At 40.3% G+C, this 18,889-nt stretch overlaps 1 protein-coding gene across 1 annotated transcript; it reads left to right on the top strand.

The window, feature by feature from the left end:
* Nucleotides 1–466: 466 nt before the first annotated feature.
* LOC139367615 (prefoldin subunit 4-like) lies at nt 467–4,533 on the top strand. Its single transcript, XM_071105881.1, has 4 exons — nt 467–539; nt 1,336–1,443; nt 1,571–1,711; nt 2,565–4,533. The coding sequence occupies exons 1-4, from the start codon at nt 513–515 to the stop codon at nt 2,694–2,696; spliced, it is 408 nt and encodes a 135-aa protein (XP_070961982.1). The 5' UTR covers nt 467–512; the 3' UTR covers nt 2,697–4,533.
* The last annotated feature ends 14,356 nt before the right edge of the window (nt 4,534–18,889 follow it).

Raw genomic sequence — 18,889 nt, forward strand, 5'->3', positions numbered from 1 at the left:
ATTTGACAGAAGACCTTGGACATGGTAACCTTGTGTGTATCGGTATCAAACATAAGGCCCACATGTGTTTTAGGTAAAAAGCAACATTAGGAAAAAAACTCGATAAAAAAACCCTAACTCGATATACTTTAAAATGACTAAAGCCAAATTGAAGTTAAATGGACCTAGATTCATACAGTTCCTTGATAATAATCACCAAAATGAAAGTAAGACAGTCAGGGAACATCGAACATTTCCAAAACAATGGATAAGGGGACTATTATTTGCAAATTTTGACACAGAGGAAATAATATAACCCGTTTTCAGTGGAGCCCTCCGGACCGCTTTGAATCGTGAATTTAGCCCCCGGGGCGGGAAAAATGAATTTGACACCCCTGGCTTAATGAGTATAATTTACGTATTTGAAGCGCTGAATATAGTAAATCCGCTAGGTGGTGGTAATGAGCATGTATGATTCCTACCACCACTAAATTGCATCTGAAGAAGTCGAGTTTTTCTAAATCAATAGCAAGATGGCAGCCACCATGAAGAAGACAGTTGTAAGCTAAAATCAGTTTTAATAATTCACTCCAATCTCCATACAGGCGCCACACCACTGTCATTCGTGTAGTAATTATCTAAGACACGTATTCTACAATTTAGTTTGTAAATACATAAATTCACTGCCTGATTTTGTTTTTATTCGTGCTCTACTCGTGCGTTGTTTGGATCACAGCTAGCGAGCTAGCTGGCCAGCTAATGGTAGCAAGTTTAGGGTAGTTTAGCTACTAACGTTAGCTGGTTATCAACAAACTACTCTTAACATCTATCCGTGATTTCCTTATTGAACGTGTAGCTACCATGGTGTTAGTTTAATGATAGCTAGTGCAATTTGAGGAGCGCGTTGCCAGCTATTTTGTTGCTACACTCTAGTTTTAATGTAATTTATATGGCTAAAGCTCTCGTATTGGGCTGAGACCTCTGAAGTCCTAGCCATTCTGGGGCACGTTTAGCAGGACGGAACTTTTGACTATGTAGATCAAACATGCCTCTGGCATGTAGAATAAGAAATAATATCGTCTCTATTCATGGGATTTATATCTGCAACTTTCGAGAACGTTTGGCAACTGAACATGGTCTGGCTCGTTATCCACTTTTCGTATCCCTTATTCAGGCGTTGTATAACTAGTACTTTGGCTAAATAGTGTTGTCAAATATGGTTTAGAGACCATGTTGTATTGTTCTGTTTTAAAACATTTAGCTAATTATTTGGTTAGCTATGCAGTTAGCCAAGCAGCTTTGACTATAGCTATATAGGCTCATTTTGGACAATCTCTATTGACTTCCCCTTTACAGGCAGTTGAAGATGTCAATGTCACATTTGAGGACCAGAAGAAGATCAATACATTTGCCAGAAACACGAATCGAATGACAGAATTCAAAGATGAAATAGAGGCAAAAAAGGTAAGGGTTAATTATTGATGAGGAAAATCTGAATAATTAGATTTTCTTTACTTGTTTCTTCTTATTGTAGTACATCATGTAGTCACTACTGTTATATTATATAACCAACTATAACCTCTCTTCTCAGAAATCTCTACAGAATCTGCAGGATGCCAGTGATGACCTGATGATGGCTGAGGATGACACACTGCTCGTCCCGTATCAGATTGGCGACGTCTTCATCAGTCACACCCAGGAAGAGACCCAAGAGATGTTGGAAGCTGCAAAGGTATTGTTATTATGATTTAGTAAGGCAATGTCCACATTATTCTGACATTTTAGAATGTAATAATATGTTGAATGCCAAAGCATAATGCTATTGGGAAGGCCTAAAAAAAAGCCTTGATCTTAAAGGGCTAATCAGCAGTAGAAACGATAAAGAGGTCGCCCCACCCCTGGTTCAGTAAAAAGCTGAGGGATGGGTCTGGAGAAATGTAACCACTCAAATTTCATAGACATTGCTATGGATGTAAGGACTGATCATCCATGATATGTTAACCATGTTTTGAGGCTATATAGTGTTTGTTTAAAAAAACAAAACTAGTTTTTCTGGTTCTGATGGGGAACAACAGTTGAACTAAGCTCATGAGGTATTTCTAAGTTATTTTCTTGAAGAATCAATGGGTACATATCATTAGTTTATACGTTTAAAAAAAAATTATGTAGCAACTGCTGATTGCCATTTTAAAGTGGTAATGCATACTTCTTTTTTTTAATGCTTTTTGCATGCTTTTTACAACAATTCTATTAAAAATTGAGTTCCATGAAATTCACAATTAAGTGCTTGAAAAAGTAATTAAAAGTCCTTGAATTTGACCCGCCACTGTCTGAACCCCGTATTATATGACTTGTGTAGAAGGTAGGGGTGTAGGTCTACCTTGGAAATCGGGATGCCTACTCCTAGGCAAACGCGGATGGGTTATTTAACGTTGCATGGGTTTTTTAACGTTCCAATTTTAACGTTGCATAATGAAGCCAAAGGCCGGGATATCAAGGCATTATGCTTTACCCTATTACTGAGAATGCAACCTGAATAATTCTAACCATTCTGATTTATTAACATGCATTGTTTGTATCCACAGGAACAACTGCAGCAGGAAATCAAAGACCTAGAAGGGAAGGTGTCGGCAATACAGCAGGTGTTAGGTGATCTGAAGGTCCAGCTTTATGCCAAGTTTGGGAACAACATCAACCTAGAGGCAGATGAAAGCTGAGTGCTTTCTAATGTGCAGACTTTAGCCTTAGATCTGTTTTTTGCTGTTTAGCGTGACACTGAATCAATGATTATGATTATAGGAGTTGGCAAGATGCCACAAACAGTACTGGGATCAGGCTAAGAGGGCAACTCTCTTTACACATGGACTTTTCATGCAGCTCACATATTATCCAATCCACACAGTGCCGACAGGATGCTTGCCAAACCAACATGTAACCAACATGTTTGTCCTTTTCTCAATATCAACATGATTTTTCTCAGCAATGGTTTACAATGGTGTATTGTCTTATTTTGTGTGAATGTATCCCACTTTACCTTGTTAAGACTCTTTTTTTTTTTTTTATCCTCTCCCCTATGGACTGACACAAAATACATCATTGTACAGTAGATGGCCATAAAGAAAAACCACCCAAGGAAATATATTTGGGGTGTTGGAGCTGAAGAAACTGTGGAGTTTGTTTACTTGGATCTCCATTAGCTTTTGCAGAAGCATTAGGTACTCTTCCTTGGGTCCACACACAAAATGACAAGTAACAAAATACTGATAGACAAGGACATACATTTTAACTAAAAAACAACAATACAAACAGAACTGTTTGTGGTTGAAGAAAAGAAGGGAGCAGAGGCAGCCACTGTTAAGACCCCAACATGTAGGCAACTGTATGTGTGTACCCCAAAATGTATCTTAAAGGTGCAATCTATAGTGTAATTTCTTGTTAGAAAATACCTTGCAGGACTGACGAAAGGAGTCTGCGAGTGTACTGGGCATTTGTCTTAAATGGAACCACGTTTAATTTTGTGTGAGTTTATGTTTGGAGGGTGGCTGGGTGGGTGTATAATGCGACTGTTTAGCAACCTAAAATGTTGCGTGTTCGAATCTCGTCACTGACAACTTTAGCATTTGTACAAGGTAGCAACTTTTTTAGCTATGTTGCAACTACTTAGCATGTTAGCTAAGCCTTTTAGCTAACCCTTTAACCTAACTCCTAATCCTAACACAGCTAACGTTAGCCAGCTATCTAACGTTAGCCACAACAAATTAGAATTCATAAAATTGCAGATTCTTAACATGTCATACAAAATGGATGGACATCCATTAATTAATAAATACCATATGGAAGGTAACATATACTAATTGGAGTGTCTTGGATTTACGTACAGAATAATACGAAATGCTCTGAGACCAGGCACAATAAGGAAATAATGGATGCCAGACAGATGCAGAGGGAAAGTGTGCTGGTGCTGCAGTTACATGAACCCCACTGAAGGGGGCAACAGGAGAATGCTTGGTGTCACTGTCTGAGTCCACTCTAATATTCAGCCTCAAATATTACTTTTGTCTGGTGGAATCTTCACAAGCAAAAACCTTTTGTGAAACGTGAAATTAAAATTTGACAGAGTGTTGAAGTCCGGTAAAATCCTTCCAGACAGTACAGATTTTGATAGTATCTACACAAGGGAATCAAAGCTGGGAACGAGAGACTGAAAAACAGCTTCTATATCAAGGCCATTAGACTGTTAAATAGCCATCACTAGCCCGGCTATCACTCTGTTACTCAACCCTGCTACAACCTATATACTTTAATGTTTACATACGGCTCTACTCATTTCATATGTATATACTATATTCAATTCTACTGTATTTTAGGCAATGCCACTCCGACATTGCTCGTCTTAATATTTATATATTTCTTAACTCCATTCTTTTACTTGAGATGTGTGTATTGTTAGATATTACTGCACTGTTGGAGCTAGGAACACAATCATTCTGCTACACCCTGCTAAATATGTGTATGTGACCAATAAGATTTGAATAAACTAAGATCTGAAATGCATCCAATCCATGTACTGCAGCCCCATACACAAAATAATACACAGACCTCATTAATGTGTGCCCTGAAGTGTGGACTGCTTGTGCTAATAAAATATCAGATAAATAAATGTAGGGTTTGAAGTTGTGGCAGACACCTCTGGAGGATCGAGATCTCAATTAACAAGTTCCTCTGCCCCCCAGGCTTCCTGTTCAGGCATTCACTGGTAAGATTAAGAGAACCACACACACAGAAACACACACACACACACAGGCTTGGCTTTATGCACAGCTTGTTAAACCCTGGCTCATGGAAATCGGAAATCACTGGACTTATTTCCCAGATGGCCTTGTGTGTTCTCTTTTCCTTCTTCTCCTCCTCCCCCCTTCCTCTCTTTGTCTCTTTCTGTCATTCTCCCTCTGCACTTTTAATAATTAGCTCAGTGAAGAGGAGATGCAGATCTGTGTCTCTATGCAGATCTTTATAACACTGAGCTGTGTTCAGGCAGAGAGACAGTTTTTACATCGTGTGATGTGACTTCCATTCAACCAGGTATTGAAATTAAATGATACCCATAGCAAATTTGTAGGCTATTAGTTAACTACTGGGACCTGATTACCATATACACCCACCCCCTCATGATACACTACCCTTGATGCTAGAGTTAGTCAGAGGCTTTAGGTAATTTTGTCCACAAAATCAATTTGTTGTTATTCATTTAATTTATGGTGTCAGTTTCTAGGGTAACTGAGCGCTATTGATTTACATTGTAACTGCAGAAACCCTCCAGGTGTTTCTGTGTCTCTATTACTAGTACACGCGCTACATAGTATTCGCCGTATACTTTTTTAAATTAAAATTTACACCAAACAACTTTTTGTTATAAGTGAAAGACATGTCACTGTGCCTTGATTCCTTCAAAATGCAATCTCAATTATAGAAAGAACTATCCGAGACAGTCAGCTCAATAATTAAAGGGCAAGAGTGAACTGCTCCCTGTCAGGCTCCAGACACAGAGGGGATTGCGGTGGTTCAGATTTAGAACAGTAGGCCATCACATTCACAGCACCTTAACTGGCTATCAATCCCCTAGTGTCCTTTCACTGTACTTAGCCCACCAACACACAATGTGAAAGTATATGAGATGAATACTAGATTGTACTGTAAGCATTTTTTTCTGTTCATTGAGCCATATAGATATTGTATCCATCTATTCGGTTTGGCTCACCTCGTCATTTTACGGATCAGGGAAGTATTGTGAAATTCCGAATGGTAACAGTGTCTGTCTGTTTTATGCATAGCCGCGGGAAGTAGGGGTGCTGAGGGTGCTTAGCGGACTGATATAGCCATTTGCAGTGTGGGCAAACCCCACGCGTCGAAGATAAAAATATTTAAGTGCCTTTGAACAGGGTATGGTAGTTGGTGCCAGGAGCACCGGTTTGTGTCAAGAACTGCAACGCTGCTGGGTTTTTCATGCTCAACAATTTCCTATGTGTATCAAGAATGATCCACCACCAATAGACCATCCAGCCAAATTGACATAACTTGTGGGAAGCATTGGAGTCAACATGGGCCAGCATCCCTGTGGAATGCTTTTTACACCTTGTGGAGTTCATGCCTCTGACAAATTGAGACTATTCTGAGGGCAAAAGGGGATGCAACTCAATATTAGTAAGGTGTCCTTAATGTTGTGTATACTGCATGTTACTTTATTAATATATTCCATTGTGAGGGGTACTGTATCATGTAGTTTAGTATTATTGTACACTGAGTATACAAAACATTAAGAACACGTGCTCTTTCCATGACATGGACTGATCAGGTGAATCCAGGTGGAAGCCATGATCCCTTATTGATGTCACTTGTTACATCCACTTCAATCCGTGTAGATGAAGGGGAGGAGACAGATTAAATAAATCTTTTAAAGTATTAAGACAATTGAGACATCATGGATTGTGTATGTGTGTCATTCAGAGGGTGAATGGGCAAGACAAATTATTTTAGTGCCTTTGAACGAGGTATGGTAGTAGGTGCCAGGCATACCGGTTTGTGTCAAGAACTGCAACGCTGCTGGCTTTTTTCACGCGAGACAGTTTCCCGTGTGTATCAAGAATGATCCACCACCCACAGGACATCCAGACCACTTGACACAACTGTGGGAAGCATTGTATTCAAAATGGTACCAGCATCCATGTGAAACGCTTCAACACCTTGTAGAGTCCATGCACCAACGACCTGAGGCTGTTCTGAGGGCAAAAGGAGGGGGTGCAACTCAATATTAGGAAGGTGTTTCTAATGTTTGGTATACTATAGTGCGTATTCATAACTGTAGTGATCTTGAAAGTCCGTTTATTTTCAGCTGTATGGATAGACCTCACACAAACATATACAATTGTTTGTATAAATGTATGAATCAGTGCATGCAGAGCTTCTGATTAGAGATGACAAATCCTTGATTTGAAAGTACATTACTTCATGGCTTTTGTGTGATAAAAATACATACTGTACTGCACTGCAGTAGTTGACATGAGAGAGGGCTAGGATCCATGGTTTTGACAGCTCAATCACAACAGATTATGGCGCATGACAAGTAAGTGACAGCAAGAGGATTTAGGAAGTTAGGAACATTCTAAACCTAAAGTACAACAGAGCAAGAAGCAGTTTAGAGAGAGGTTCAGCAGAGTTAGTGAGCATGGGGATCAATGTTGTTCATCATCAGTGTGAATACTATATGCAGTATCCCAAAGTGCACCCTATTATTGGCCTATATAACCCCAAAGAGCTGGTCAAACTAGTGCACTACACAGGAAATAAGGTGCCATTTGGGATGTAGATAATGTTGTGCACTGATTCAGGATGAAGCAAATGTCGCTCAAAGTCCATATGGAGCATCAGCTTAAGAATTTTTTATTGCCTGATGTGAATTAATTTAAAGGTAAATACATTTCCATCACTTCCTGTGGTCTGGGAGTCAGGTTTGCCCCTTTGACATTAGCTTCCATTGTGATGTGATCTTCACTGTCATCGGCTTTTTATGTAGAGTGATATTAGAGCTTGATGTTCCTAGCAGGTATATAGTCTTTATGACATTTATTTCACTAGCCCATGACAATAAGATCACTATGGTGGTTTATATCAGCATAATAGGTTGAAAGACTACATGTGTGTACACTCTAAAAATGTGGGGTTCAACAAGGGTTCTTCTAAGATCCTCAAAGTTATTTGAAGAACCTTAGTGTTCTTGGCACTAAAAATTACAAAGGTTCTTCCAAGAACCCCATAGGAGGTGGGGTTCATTGAGGAACCTCCATAGTTGGTGAGGGTTCTTGCAGTAACTTAACTGCCCAACTGAAACATTTGAACTTTAAAGGACAGCAGGTGCAGGCACTTAACTGAAAAATGTTAAGATCTTTACATCAGTTTTGTTCATGATGGCTGGTTTTTCAACGGGTGCTGTGTTCACCCGTGCGTAATATTTACTGTTGTTTTTTTGGTCAAGTGCATTTGTTTACCTTGTGCCTTTATTTTTTCAGTAAAGTACGTTGCTCACTCATTTTGCTCTCCTGCGCCTGACTTCATGCACCAGCTACACTCACCTTCTGACAAAAGACCTTGTTTTATACTAACACATCCAATATTTTTTTGAAACCATTTTTTTAGTACACAAAATGCTTTTTCACGTTAGTGATGGAAAACTTCTATCTTCTCAAAAAAGGGCCCCAAATAGAGGTCTCAGTGAGGGTGGCGTTATGGAACGTCCTTTAGTGATGAAAAGCTTTGAAACGTATTTAGAGTGGAGGTCCCCAGAGACATATAACCGATATACAGTATATTCAATCTATACATGATACAGCTCTGGGGATGGCCTATCATAATATTCAGTACTCTAAAATAAGATCAGTACAGAGTTAATGCAATTATGAGTCACTTGACTTTACCAATTAATTAAGAGATTTTATTCCATTCCCCTCCTCAATTCTACTGGTGTTGCTCACTCCAGCCTGAGGTTGATATTGCACCTGGCGAGATTATATTTTATACTGTGACTTTACAATTTCCCTTAACAACACTTCTGGATGTGTTTCCTGATCATTTAATTGGTTTTAACACTCCAGTGGAGTCGGGATTGGCAAATGTGATATAGATGTGCGCCAAGACTGTCACTCTGCCAGTAAGTTTTCTATTAAATCATTTTAATAGGCCCACTAGGTCACCCCATTGTGACTAGCCCACTATGATCCAAAAAAAGTGCACCCGGAGTGCATTATGAGAGGGAGAAACTTGACTGAACTGTAACGACAGTTTATCAAAACATATGACAGTTTTCGTGCTGTACGTCTCGACGTGGAGAATTTCATGAATTACGTTGTGCTGTTCTCGATTCAACTGCAGATGTTCCTGAGAACCACATAAATGCATCTAGTGTGCCTAGATCTCTGGCACATACATTAGGCCATTGGGCTCTCTCTTGGGGAAAGAGTGGACAACTTGACTTATGAAAAAGTTATGAAAAATGTGCTTCCACAAAGCAATAGGTACTTGATGTTTACATAGGTGTCCTGGGACCATTTGTCAATAGTAGGCTATTCTTAGAGAGAGATTTCCCTCTGCTAGTCTAGAGTAGAACAATATGAAGTTACATGAACTAAAAGGGACAGTTACAGTGTAGCAGGTATTTCAACAGACATCATAGGTTGAAGCCCTCAATGTAAAGAAGTGCATTACATTAATGTTCTCAGATGAATCATACGCCAACTCCAAGAAGAGAAAACATGGGTGGAATGTGTTTTCCTGCGAAGTGTCAGAACCTCTCTGTGGCTAGGAGTGAAGGCCATCTCACAACATGGGAACTAGTACTCCATTATCTTGAAGGCCATCAAACCCCTCAGAAAACAGGAAATAGCTGAAATAATCAGCCAGAAAGAAACATTGCTTGACCAAGAACAATTGACACGCCATGTTTCAAGTGGCATATTCGGGAGACTGAGTGAAAGGACCAGCAACTTGAAGATACTGTATGTTTTGATAGTGGCAGTACAAGTCATTGGGGGAGTATGTGTTCTGCACTCTAATCTTCTTAGCAAGTTATATTTAGTAGCATATGGGTTTGGCCATGAAAATGTCTCTCACTGAGGAATATGAAAGATGAACATCCCTCAGATGATCAAATGAAAAGAGGAACATGTTTGGCTTACAGTAGTGCATGCCATTTATCAGGGGGGTAATAACAAGATTGTATGTCAATTTCATATGCAGTTTCCTTATACCTTTAGGCTATAATATGCATTTTCATATATTTCTAATTTTAATTTGTTAAACCGAAGACGACAATGTGACAATACTAAAAGGATGTGTGGCCTCAATATTGCTGAACATCTGACAAAATGATACAACAGCTGCTACCTCAATTGCTTTTCTAATTATAATTTCTGTATATTAAAAACTGAGGGACACTGTCTTAATTGGCTTAAATTGCTTCACGCTTTCTACTGAGTCATACCTGAAAACGTTGTTTTACAGTGAACATCACAGATTTTATGTCAAGCTAATCATTCTCAGAACACAGTCAGAAAGAAAAAGTTCAAAACAAAATATAATTGCTCCATAACCACACTGTAATAGAAAACTGTAATTTATGTGGTAATTTTAGGTATTATCAACAGTAAAAAAAAACATTGAAACCATTTACTGCAGAATACTGTGCATTATGGTGCATTGTTGGAAAATGGCTGTATTTCGAATGGTACTGTAATTCCACCACTCGGAATACAGTACGGTAACGTATCTTTAGAGTGCCGAAAACCTTTTGACCACTAGTTGGTGCATGGTATTGTTGTTTCTGGCTCATTAACATAACATTTTGTGAGGTGTGCCTTGTAAGAGGCTATGCTATGAGTGAGAATGCACTACCAATTGAACTCCTATGTGGATATAGTGCCCCATCATTTTAAATGTATAGGGGACAGATTGGAATAGCAGCTAGTCTTAAATCTTAAATGGTTGAGCATTTTTCCATGTCCTTTTGGTCTGTTTTGCCTTGTAGTCAGTGCCAGTTTGGAAGCCTTTATTAAGTCTTCTTGAAGTGCAAGTGAAATAAAAAACAAAATATTCATTAACACTGTATACTGTAATGTGTAAACACTTAGAAGCCAACCTGCTTGCACCAATCCCATGCAATTACAGTAAGATACTGTGAAATACTAACACCTCTCCTCAACAAATGTCATTAATTCATACATTTATTCATTCATTCTGATTACAGTAGCATTTCATTATTATTATTTTTACAGTATAATACAGTTCATTTTACAGCTTTGATACCGTATTCATATTACAGCAGGTGTACTTTAATTAAATACAGAATATTAAATATTAAATACAGAATATTAGTTGTCAACGAGCTGCCTGTAAACTACTGTCAAATTCGCGTTAACCCCTTTCCAGTGCAAGGGAGAAGACACGAGTGGCGGTCGGTGCCGTTTAAGATGAGGGAGGACTATAGTTGTTTTTAGGAGCATGGCCTTATTTCTATATTCTATTCACCCAGTTCAATGTAGCATCGATAGGTTTAGGCTACTACATGATACTCAAATTTTCCTTAAACCCATCATGAGGTTGCTACAACCTAGCCTATGAATGAAAGTTTACAACGTGGGAAAGATTTGGGGTGACAGACACATTCAACACCGCTTTGCACACCCTTGCCTGCAGCTAGCTAATTAATGAATACACCCCTGATCACACGCAAACAGTTCACTTTCATAGCCACATACAAACGGCTCATTGTATTCATTCTCGCATCTACACACCTACGCACAACTACAACGCCCTTTCCCTTCAATCATGGACTTCAATGCACAACACGTCGGCTGACTGTGGCCATGCGAAATACCTTTCCAAGCCAAGTCAACATAGCTAATAGAACCAATGTGTTAGTAAACCCACCACAATCATGCATTACAGTGTATAGTCAGAAGGAAGTTTAGTAGTTACACCGGCGGGCCCCGGTGGCAATAAATAGTCAAACCAAAAGTTTACCTTGACTTACCTCCAGTGTTGGATTGTCATAAGCAGCTAGCTAACATAGCATCCTTCTGTTTGAGCTGGGAGTTTGAGTAGGCAAAACTAGATAGCTGCATTTGCTAGCTAAGTAAGTGAAAGTGAAAAAAATATCACTCTCTTGCTCTTGCTCTTGCTCCTCCTTCATTTTTTAAGAAATTAATTAGTTCTATCTAAACTGTTAAACTATTTTATTTTTCTCTTTGAGTCAACTACTCACCACATTTTATGCACTGCAGCGTTAGCTAGCTGTAGCTTATGCTTTCAGTACTAGATTCATTCTCTGATCCTTTGATTGGGTGGACAACATGTCAGTTCATGCTGCAGGAGCTCTAATAGGTTGGAGGACGTTCTCCGGAAGTTGTCATAATTACTGTCTAAGTCTATGGAAGGGGGTGAGAACCCTTAGCCTCCTAGGTTTTGTATTGAATTCAATGTACCCTGAAGAGGCCGGAAGCTAGCTGTTCTCCAGCTGGACTGTGGCTGGACACTACAGCTGGACACTACAGAGTGCTGTTGAGGCTACTGTAGACCTTCATTGCAAAACAGGGTGTTTTAATAAATTATTTTGTGAATATATTTAGAATATATATATATATTTTTCACTTTTTTTAATTTTTTTTTATTTATTTATTTTTTTGAATTTTACCCCTTTTTCTCCCCAATTTCGTAGTATCCAATTGTTGTAGTAGCTACTATCTTGTCTCATCGCTACAACTCCCGTACAGGCTCGGGAGAGACGAAGGTTGAAAGTCATGCGTCCTCCGATACACAACCAACCAAGCCGCTGCTTAACACAGCGCACATCCAACCCGGAAGCCAGCCGCACCAATGCGCCGGAGGAAACACCGTGCACCTGGCCACCTTGGCTAGCGTACATTGCGCCCAGCCCGCCACAGGAGTCACTGGTGCGCGATGAGACAAGGACAACCCAAGCCAAGGGAACCGTCCACCTCTTACTGCAAATGAGTTACCGACCAAGCCCTCCCTAACCCGGGCGACGCTAGGCCAATTGTGCGTCGCCCCACGGACCTCCCGGTCGCGGCCGGTTACGACAGAGCCTGGGCGCGAACCCAGGACTCTGATGGCACAGCTGGCGCTGCAGTACAGCGCCCTTAACCACTGCGCCACCCGGGAGGCCCCTTCACTTTTTATTTACATGAAATTCATTGAGGAGGATGGTCCCCCCCTTCCTCCTCTGAGAAGCCTCCACTGGAAGACACCATTACTGTACAGCAATATACAGTATACAACTGTAAGTTGTTCAACAGTAATCAAAACTTTATTTCGAACTGTCAAACATAGCCTATATAGGCTAGCAAGGATTTAATTTGCAACCAATGTAGCCACTTTCTCACAAAATGCCACATTATGGGTCTGCAGTCTTAATAAAATGTATTATCGTAGTAAATGTATTGTCAGATGGAATCATTTGATGTAAGGAAACATTTAATAATGAAATCTTCCCTTACTAAAACCAATTTTGCGACGCAATTTAGCATATCCTTTTTAAACCACTTCCAATCTCCATCAGAGCTTTATTTTAAAAAGGCACTCTGACATTAATGGAAAATAAATACCTTACAATAACGGAGCCAATCTTCTCTAGCAAGCTAGCAGCATTAGACTGCTTCTTTAGACTCATTTGCAGTAAGAGGTGGACGGTTCCCTTGGCTTGGGTTGCATTAGCATCAGTGATGGAGGGAAAATCAAGGAAGAAAAAATATTTTAGGTTGGTTTGTGTTCAGAGTAGGGTTGGAGACAGGGTCAGGGAGCATTTGCATATCCAGGTGTTTCCAGTTGCTTTTAGTAATAATACTTCTGCCTTGTGTGGAATGTAGCCTATTCCCTTTAGTATACTGAACACTCAAAAGCGAGGGCTTCCACTCTTCATTTAACAGAAAATGCTTTTGTTTATCACAGTAGGAGCCAGACTTTCCCCAGAAATAATTCCCCCAACTTGCACTAATTCAGTTATGCACAGTTAACTTCATAATTTATTTTAGCATCGCATTAGAGTTTGTTGTTCTATGCATTTAAGAAGTGTTACTCTATTCATAACATCTGTTTCTGACTTTAGACGAGTGTGAGAAAAAAACTGAACACATGAATTGTCCTTTTTCTGTTTCTGAGTTTTATATTGGCTTGTTTAGTGTTCCGTTAATCTCAAGGGTTCCCAAATGATCCTTGAATTGATGTCCTATTTTTTATTATGACTTAGACCTACTTGTTGTAAACGTTTCAGTAACACTTCACTTGGATAGTCCCAACTACTGTATCCACTAACCCTATAATCTTAACCCTTATCCTAACCCTAAACTTAACACATACCCCAGCCCTAACCTTAACCCTTACTCTAACCCTAACTGTAACCTTAGCAAGCATGTGCTTATCAACAGATACTTTGTTGATAGTATGACCATCTGTAGATCATTTAAATGGGACTATCCAAATAAAGCTTGACCAAAATGTAATCTATTTTCCATGATTTCTCAATAAACTGAAAAAGAGAACCTATTTATTTTAAGTGTGTATATATATAGATATATACATATTCAAGTGATTTTCTGAAATGACTGACTTGATCAAATACTGTATACAATTTAATCAGATTATTCTGATCAGGTCATAGAAGATCTGGTCATTTGGGATAGCACATCTTTGGCGTCATGCTAGAATTAGTTTCTAAATGAATCTGATCTACCTGTCTTTACTCTGTTGGACACCTGCCTGAGAGGCTAAACTGATTGCTATTCATCCCATTGAAGTTAGGTTAAACACTTCTTAAGTGGCTGTATTGTGATATGTGGGTCGTTCAAACAATTCGGTGCCCTTAAAGAAGTGGAACTTAAAAACAATCATTTTGATTTCACCTAATTTTAACATCTTGTCATAAAGAGCATATGTCATATTTTTCCATCTCAAGAGGTTAAATAAATAAAAAAAATATATAGCAAGTGCTTATAAATTTATCAGTCCCAGGAAATCCCACAGTGAAAAAGCTGAAATTCACTAATTTCATTCATCTGTGTAACATAGACACAGTGAGTCAAGAAGAAAGTGCAGTTAGTGAGTTTAATAATGAAGAACATGAACTATACAAAAGCTGTTTATCGTTGTCTCTGATTGGGGATCATATTTAGGCAGCCCTTTCCCCTTTGTGCTTTGTGGGATCTTGACTATGTATACTATGTAGACTATGTGCCTGTGAGCACTATTGTTGCGTCATGTTTCGTTTTGCGATTTATTGTAATCTTTGAGTTTCACTTCCTAATAAAGAGAATGGAACCATACCACGCTGCATCTTGGTCCACTCATTATAACGATCGTGATAGAATATCCCACCACAAACGGACCAAGCAGCGTGGCCAGGAGGAGCAGACATCCTGGACATGGGAGGATATCTTGGACGGTAAGGGATCCTGGACGTGGGAGGAGATCCTGTCAGGAAAGGATCGCCTTCCATGGGAGCAGACAGAGGCAGTCAAAGAGGAACAATGACAACACCAGGGTTCGCGGCCACGATGGAAGCCCGAGAGGCAGCCTCAAAAAGTTTTTTTGGGGGGGGCACACGGGGTGGTACACAGGGTGGTTGGCGGAGCCAGGGTTTGAACCGTGGGGAGCGTGTGACCGGTTAGGCACCATGTTTTGCGGTAATACGCACTGTGTCTCCAGTGCGCATTCACAGCCCGGTGCGTTCTGTGCCAGCTCCTCACACTTGTTGTGCTAAAGTGGGTATCTGTCCAGGACGGGTTGTGCCGGCTCAGCGCGCCTGGTCTCCAGTGCGCCTCTTCGGTCCAGGATATCCTGTGCCGACTCTACGCGCTGTATCCAGTGCGCCTTCACAGCCCAGTGCGTCCTGTGCCAGCATCTCGCACTTGCCGTGCGAAGGTGGTCATTTGTCCGGAGCCCCCTGCAAAGATCCCCGTACCAGAGCCGCCATTGAAGATGAGGTATCCGCGAGCGGAGTGGGTACTTCGCCCCGCACCGGAGCCGCCCCCAACTGTAGATGCCCACCCGGACCCTCCTCTATTGAGTTAGGTTTGCGGTCGTAGTCAGCACCTTTGGGGGGGTACTGTCACGAACTGACAATAGAGAGCTTTTTATTCTCTATGTTGGTTTGGTCGGGGTGTGACTAGGGTGAGTCATCTAGGTAATTATATTTCTATGTTGGCCTGGTATGGTTCCCAATACAAGGCAGCTGTTTATCGTTGTCTCTGATTGGGGATCATATTTAGGCAGCCCTTTCCCCTTTGTGCTTTGTGGGATCTTGACTATGTATACTATGTAGACTATGTGCCTGTGAGCACTATTGTTGCTTCACATTACGTTTTGCGATTTATTGTTTTCTTTGAGTTTCACTTCCTAATAAAGAGAATGGAACCATACCACGCTGCATCTTGGTCCACTCATTATAACGATCGTGACAAGTACACATGTATAAACACCATGGGACCACGCCGCTGCCATACCGCTCAGGAAGGAGACGCTTTCTGTCTCCTAGAGATGAATGTACTTTGGTGCGAAAAGTGCAAATCAATTGCAGAACAACAGCAAAGGACCTTGGGAAGATGCTGGAGGAAACAGGTACAAAAGTATCTATAGCCACAGTAAAACAAGTCCTATATCGACATAACCTGAAAGGCCGCTCAGCACGGCACAAGCCACTGCTCCAAAACCGCCATAAAAAAGCCAGACTACAGTGTGCAACTGCACATGGGAACAAAGATCAGTCAAGGTATTGGAGTGGCCATCACAAAGCCCTGACCTCAATCCTATAGAAAATGTGTGTGCAGAACTGAAAAAGCATGTGCAAGCAAGGAGGGCTACAAACCTGACACCAGCTCTGTCAGGAGGAATGGGCCAAAATTCACCCAACTTATTGTGAGAAGCTTGTGGAAGGCTACCCGAAATGTTTGACCCAAGTTTAACAATTTAAAGGCAATGCTAACAAATGCTAATTGAGTCTATGTAAACTTCTGACCCACTGGGAATGTGATGAAATAAATAAAAGCTGAAATAAATCACTCTCTACTATTATTTCACATTCTTAAAAAAAAGTGGTGATCCTAACTGACCTAAAACAGGGAATTTGTACTAGGATTACTGAGTTTAAATGTATTTGGCTAAGGTTTATGTAAACTTTTGCATCAACTGTATTTCAATGTGTTCCTTCTCTTTCCTTGTATGTATTTTAACTCAACTCGGGCATTGTATATCTACACAGGCATTATAATGTATCTCTCTGTTGTTCTCTGAGCTTCCAGAGAGCTTTCTTCTCCCTCTCATTGCATTGTAGTGTGTCAGAGGAGCTGAAATCCTATGGAGAACACCTTTTCTGAGAAACATCACTTGTTAATATAACACACCACCATCCAGGGGCTGGTAAACCTCCCAGCCACGTCCCCTGTCAACAATTAACCTTAAACAATAGGAGCCACTTCTAATGAAAAACAGACATGATCATTCACAGCTTTGTCTACACTGCAAAACCTTACTACAATCTCCAGACTCTAGCAACTCTGAGCATATTTGTGGCTAGGTGGTGGTTAGGTAGAGGTTGGGCAGCATCTTTTTAAGTGAGATAGATGGAGTTTTAGTTTCAGGATGCTGCTGACGTCTCATTTCCTGCCCTGGCCATCCCCTAGGGAGCCCCGGGATGAGCCTGCATGAGCTGCAATATGGTTTCTCTCAAAAACCTTTAGTTGCTTTATTTTCAACCCAATATGAACAAACACTACTAATTTATGTTGTACTGCAGACTTGGCACGAGGCTTTCATTGAGTGATTTCATTCAACCCAACAAATGTCTGAAGACATAAACTAAACTAAACGTAGATTCTATGTGTGTACAGATCCCTGTATTCCTGACCTATACAGTATAACTGTGGGTTGCAGAGGTGGATGCTGGAGGGTTATAAAATATTTGTGTGATGGAGCTTCAGTAATTAGACATTGATGATGTCAACTTCTGCATGATGATCAAGGCCCAATTAATTAGTCACTTGGTTGAGCAACCTAAAAAAGCATCCCCCCGAACTAATTGTTTCAGTGGTCATCATGGGGGAACATGTTTAAATGTTGTCAGGGAACCAAGATTTTAGTTTCTGTACACAAGGCAAAGCCATTAGGCTACTTCTAAATAACTACTAGAAAATGTCTGATGTGCGTTGTCTTCTTCCCTTTCTCTTAGTAGATGGTGGCAATTCTGTTGTCCTTTATTGGAGATGAGAACATCTGCAGCATTTAAGTGTGATAATAATCATATTTTCACTGAGTCTCATCTTGATAATGGCAGGTTTGTATGATGATAAAATGTCAGAAATGGAGGGATGCTTTTTTACTGTGGTTTTCTCTGGTTCCAGACATGCAGTACTCCACATACGTAATCTCTCAAAGGCAAGATTATGTGGAAAAAGAACACAAGCTGTAATTTAGTCCACAGATTCATACTCCCTACTCCAGCAAACAGTGGAAATCCTGATTGCATTCGTTGACGTTGCCATTAGGTCCCTTAAGGGTATTGGCCCGACTTTATCCCTCTGAGATTTGAGAATGTTCTAAGAACGTTGTCTGATGGTCACAAGGGACTGTTCTCTTTGGGGACCTTTGTCTAGTTCCTTGTTTGTTCCCAGGATGTCAGGACCTTTTAAGGACGTCCATTTGACTAGTTCTTAGGTCGTTGCTTGACAGTCCCAAGGGAATGTTCTCTGGGGGTCCTTTTTCTAGTTCCCTTTTTGTCCTGGGGACGTCCCTGAGGACGTTTTTAGGACATTCTTGGGACGTTTTGTCATGATTCCCTGGAGGTTTCCCCTAGTTCCTGGTTGGTCACGGAGACGTTTTAGGATGTTCTTGGGACATTATGTCATGGTACCCTGGAGCTCTCCTGGACATTCTTGAAGGTATTTGTCACGTGATTGTCCCAGGTGTCCCAAAGTAGTGAAGACATCAAAACTTTGAAATAACACATGGAATCATGCAGTAACCAAAAGAAGTGTTAAACAAATCAAAATATATTTCATATTTGAGATTCTTCAAAGTAGCCACCCTTTGCCTTGATGACACCTTTGCCCATTCTTGGCATTGTCTCAACCAGCTTCATGAGGTAGTCACCTGGAATGCATTTCAATTAACAGTTGTGCCTTGTTAAAAGTTAATTTGTGGAATTTATTTCCTTCTTAATGTGTTTGAGCAAATCAGTTGTGTTGTGACAAGGTAGGGGTGGTATACAGAAGATAGCCCTATTTGGTAAAATACCAACTCGATTTTATGGCAAGAACAGCTTAAATAAGCAAAGAGAAACGACAGTCCATCATTACTT

Source organism: Oncorhynchus clarkii, chromosome 16, assembly GCF_045791955.1.
Source record: "Oncorhynchus clarkii lewisi isolate Uvic-CL-2024 chromosome 16, UVic_Ocla_1.0, whole genome shotgun sequence".
NCBI classification, from domain to species: domain Eukaryota; kingdom Metazoa; phylum Chordata; class Actinopteri; order Salmoniformes; family Salmonidae; genus Oncorhynchus; species Oncorhynchus clarkii.

What these genes read in the sequence shown, in the direction of transcription:
- LOC139367615 (XM_071105881.1), top strand. Translation starts at nt 513, where the DNA reads ATGGCAGCCACCATGAAGAAGACAGTT. An exon ending in CCACCATGAAGAAGACAGTT is followed by an intron (nt 540 to 1,335) that starts GTAAGCTAAAAT and finishes TCCCCTTTACAG; the next exon opens with GCAGTTGAAGATGTCAATGT. An exon ending in ATGAAATAGAGGCAAAAAAG is followed by an intron (nt 1,444 to 1,570) that starts GTAAGGGTTAAT and finishes CTCTCTTCTCAG; the next exon opens with AAATCTCTACAGAATCTGCA.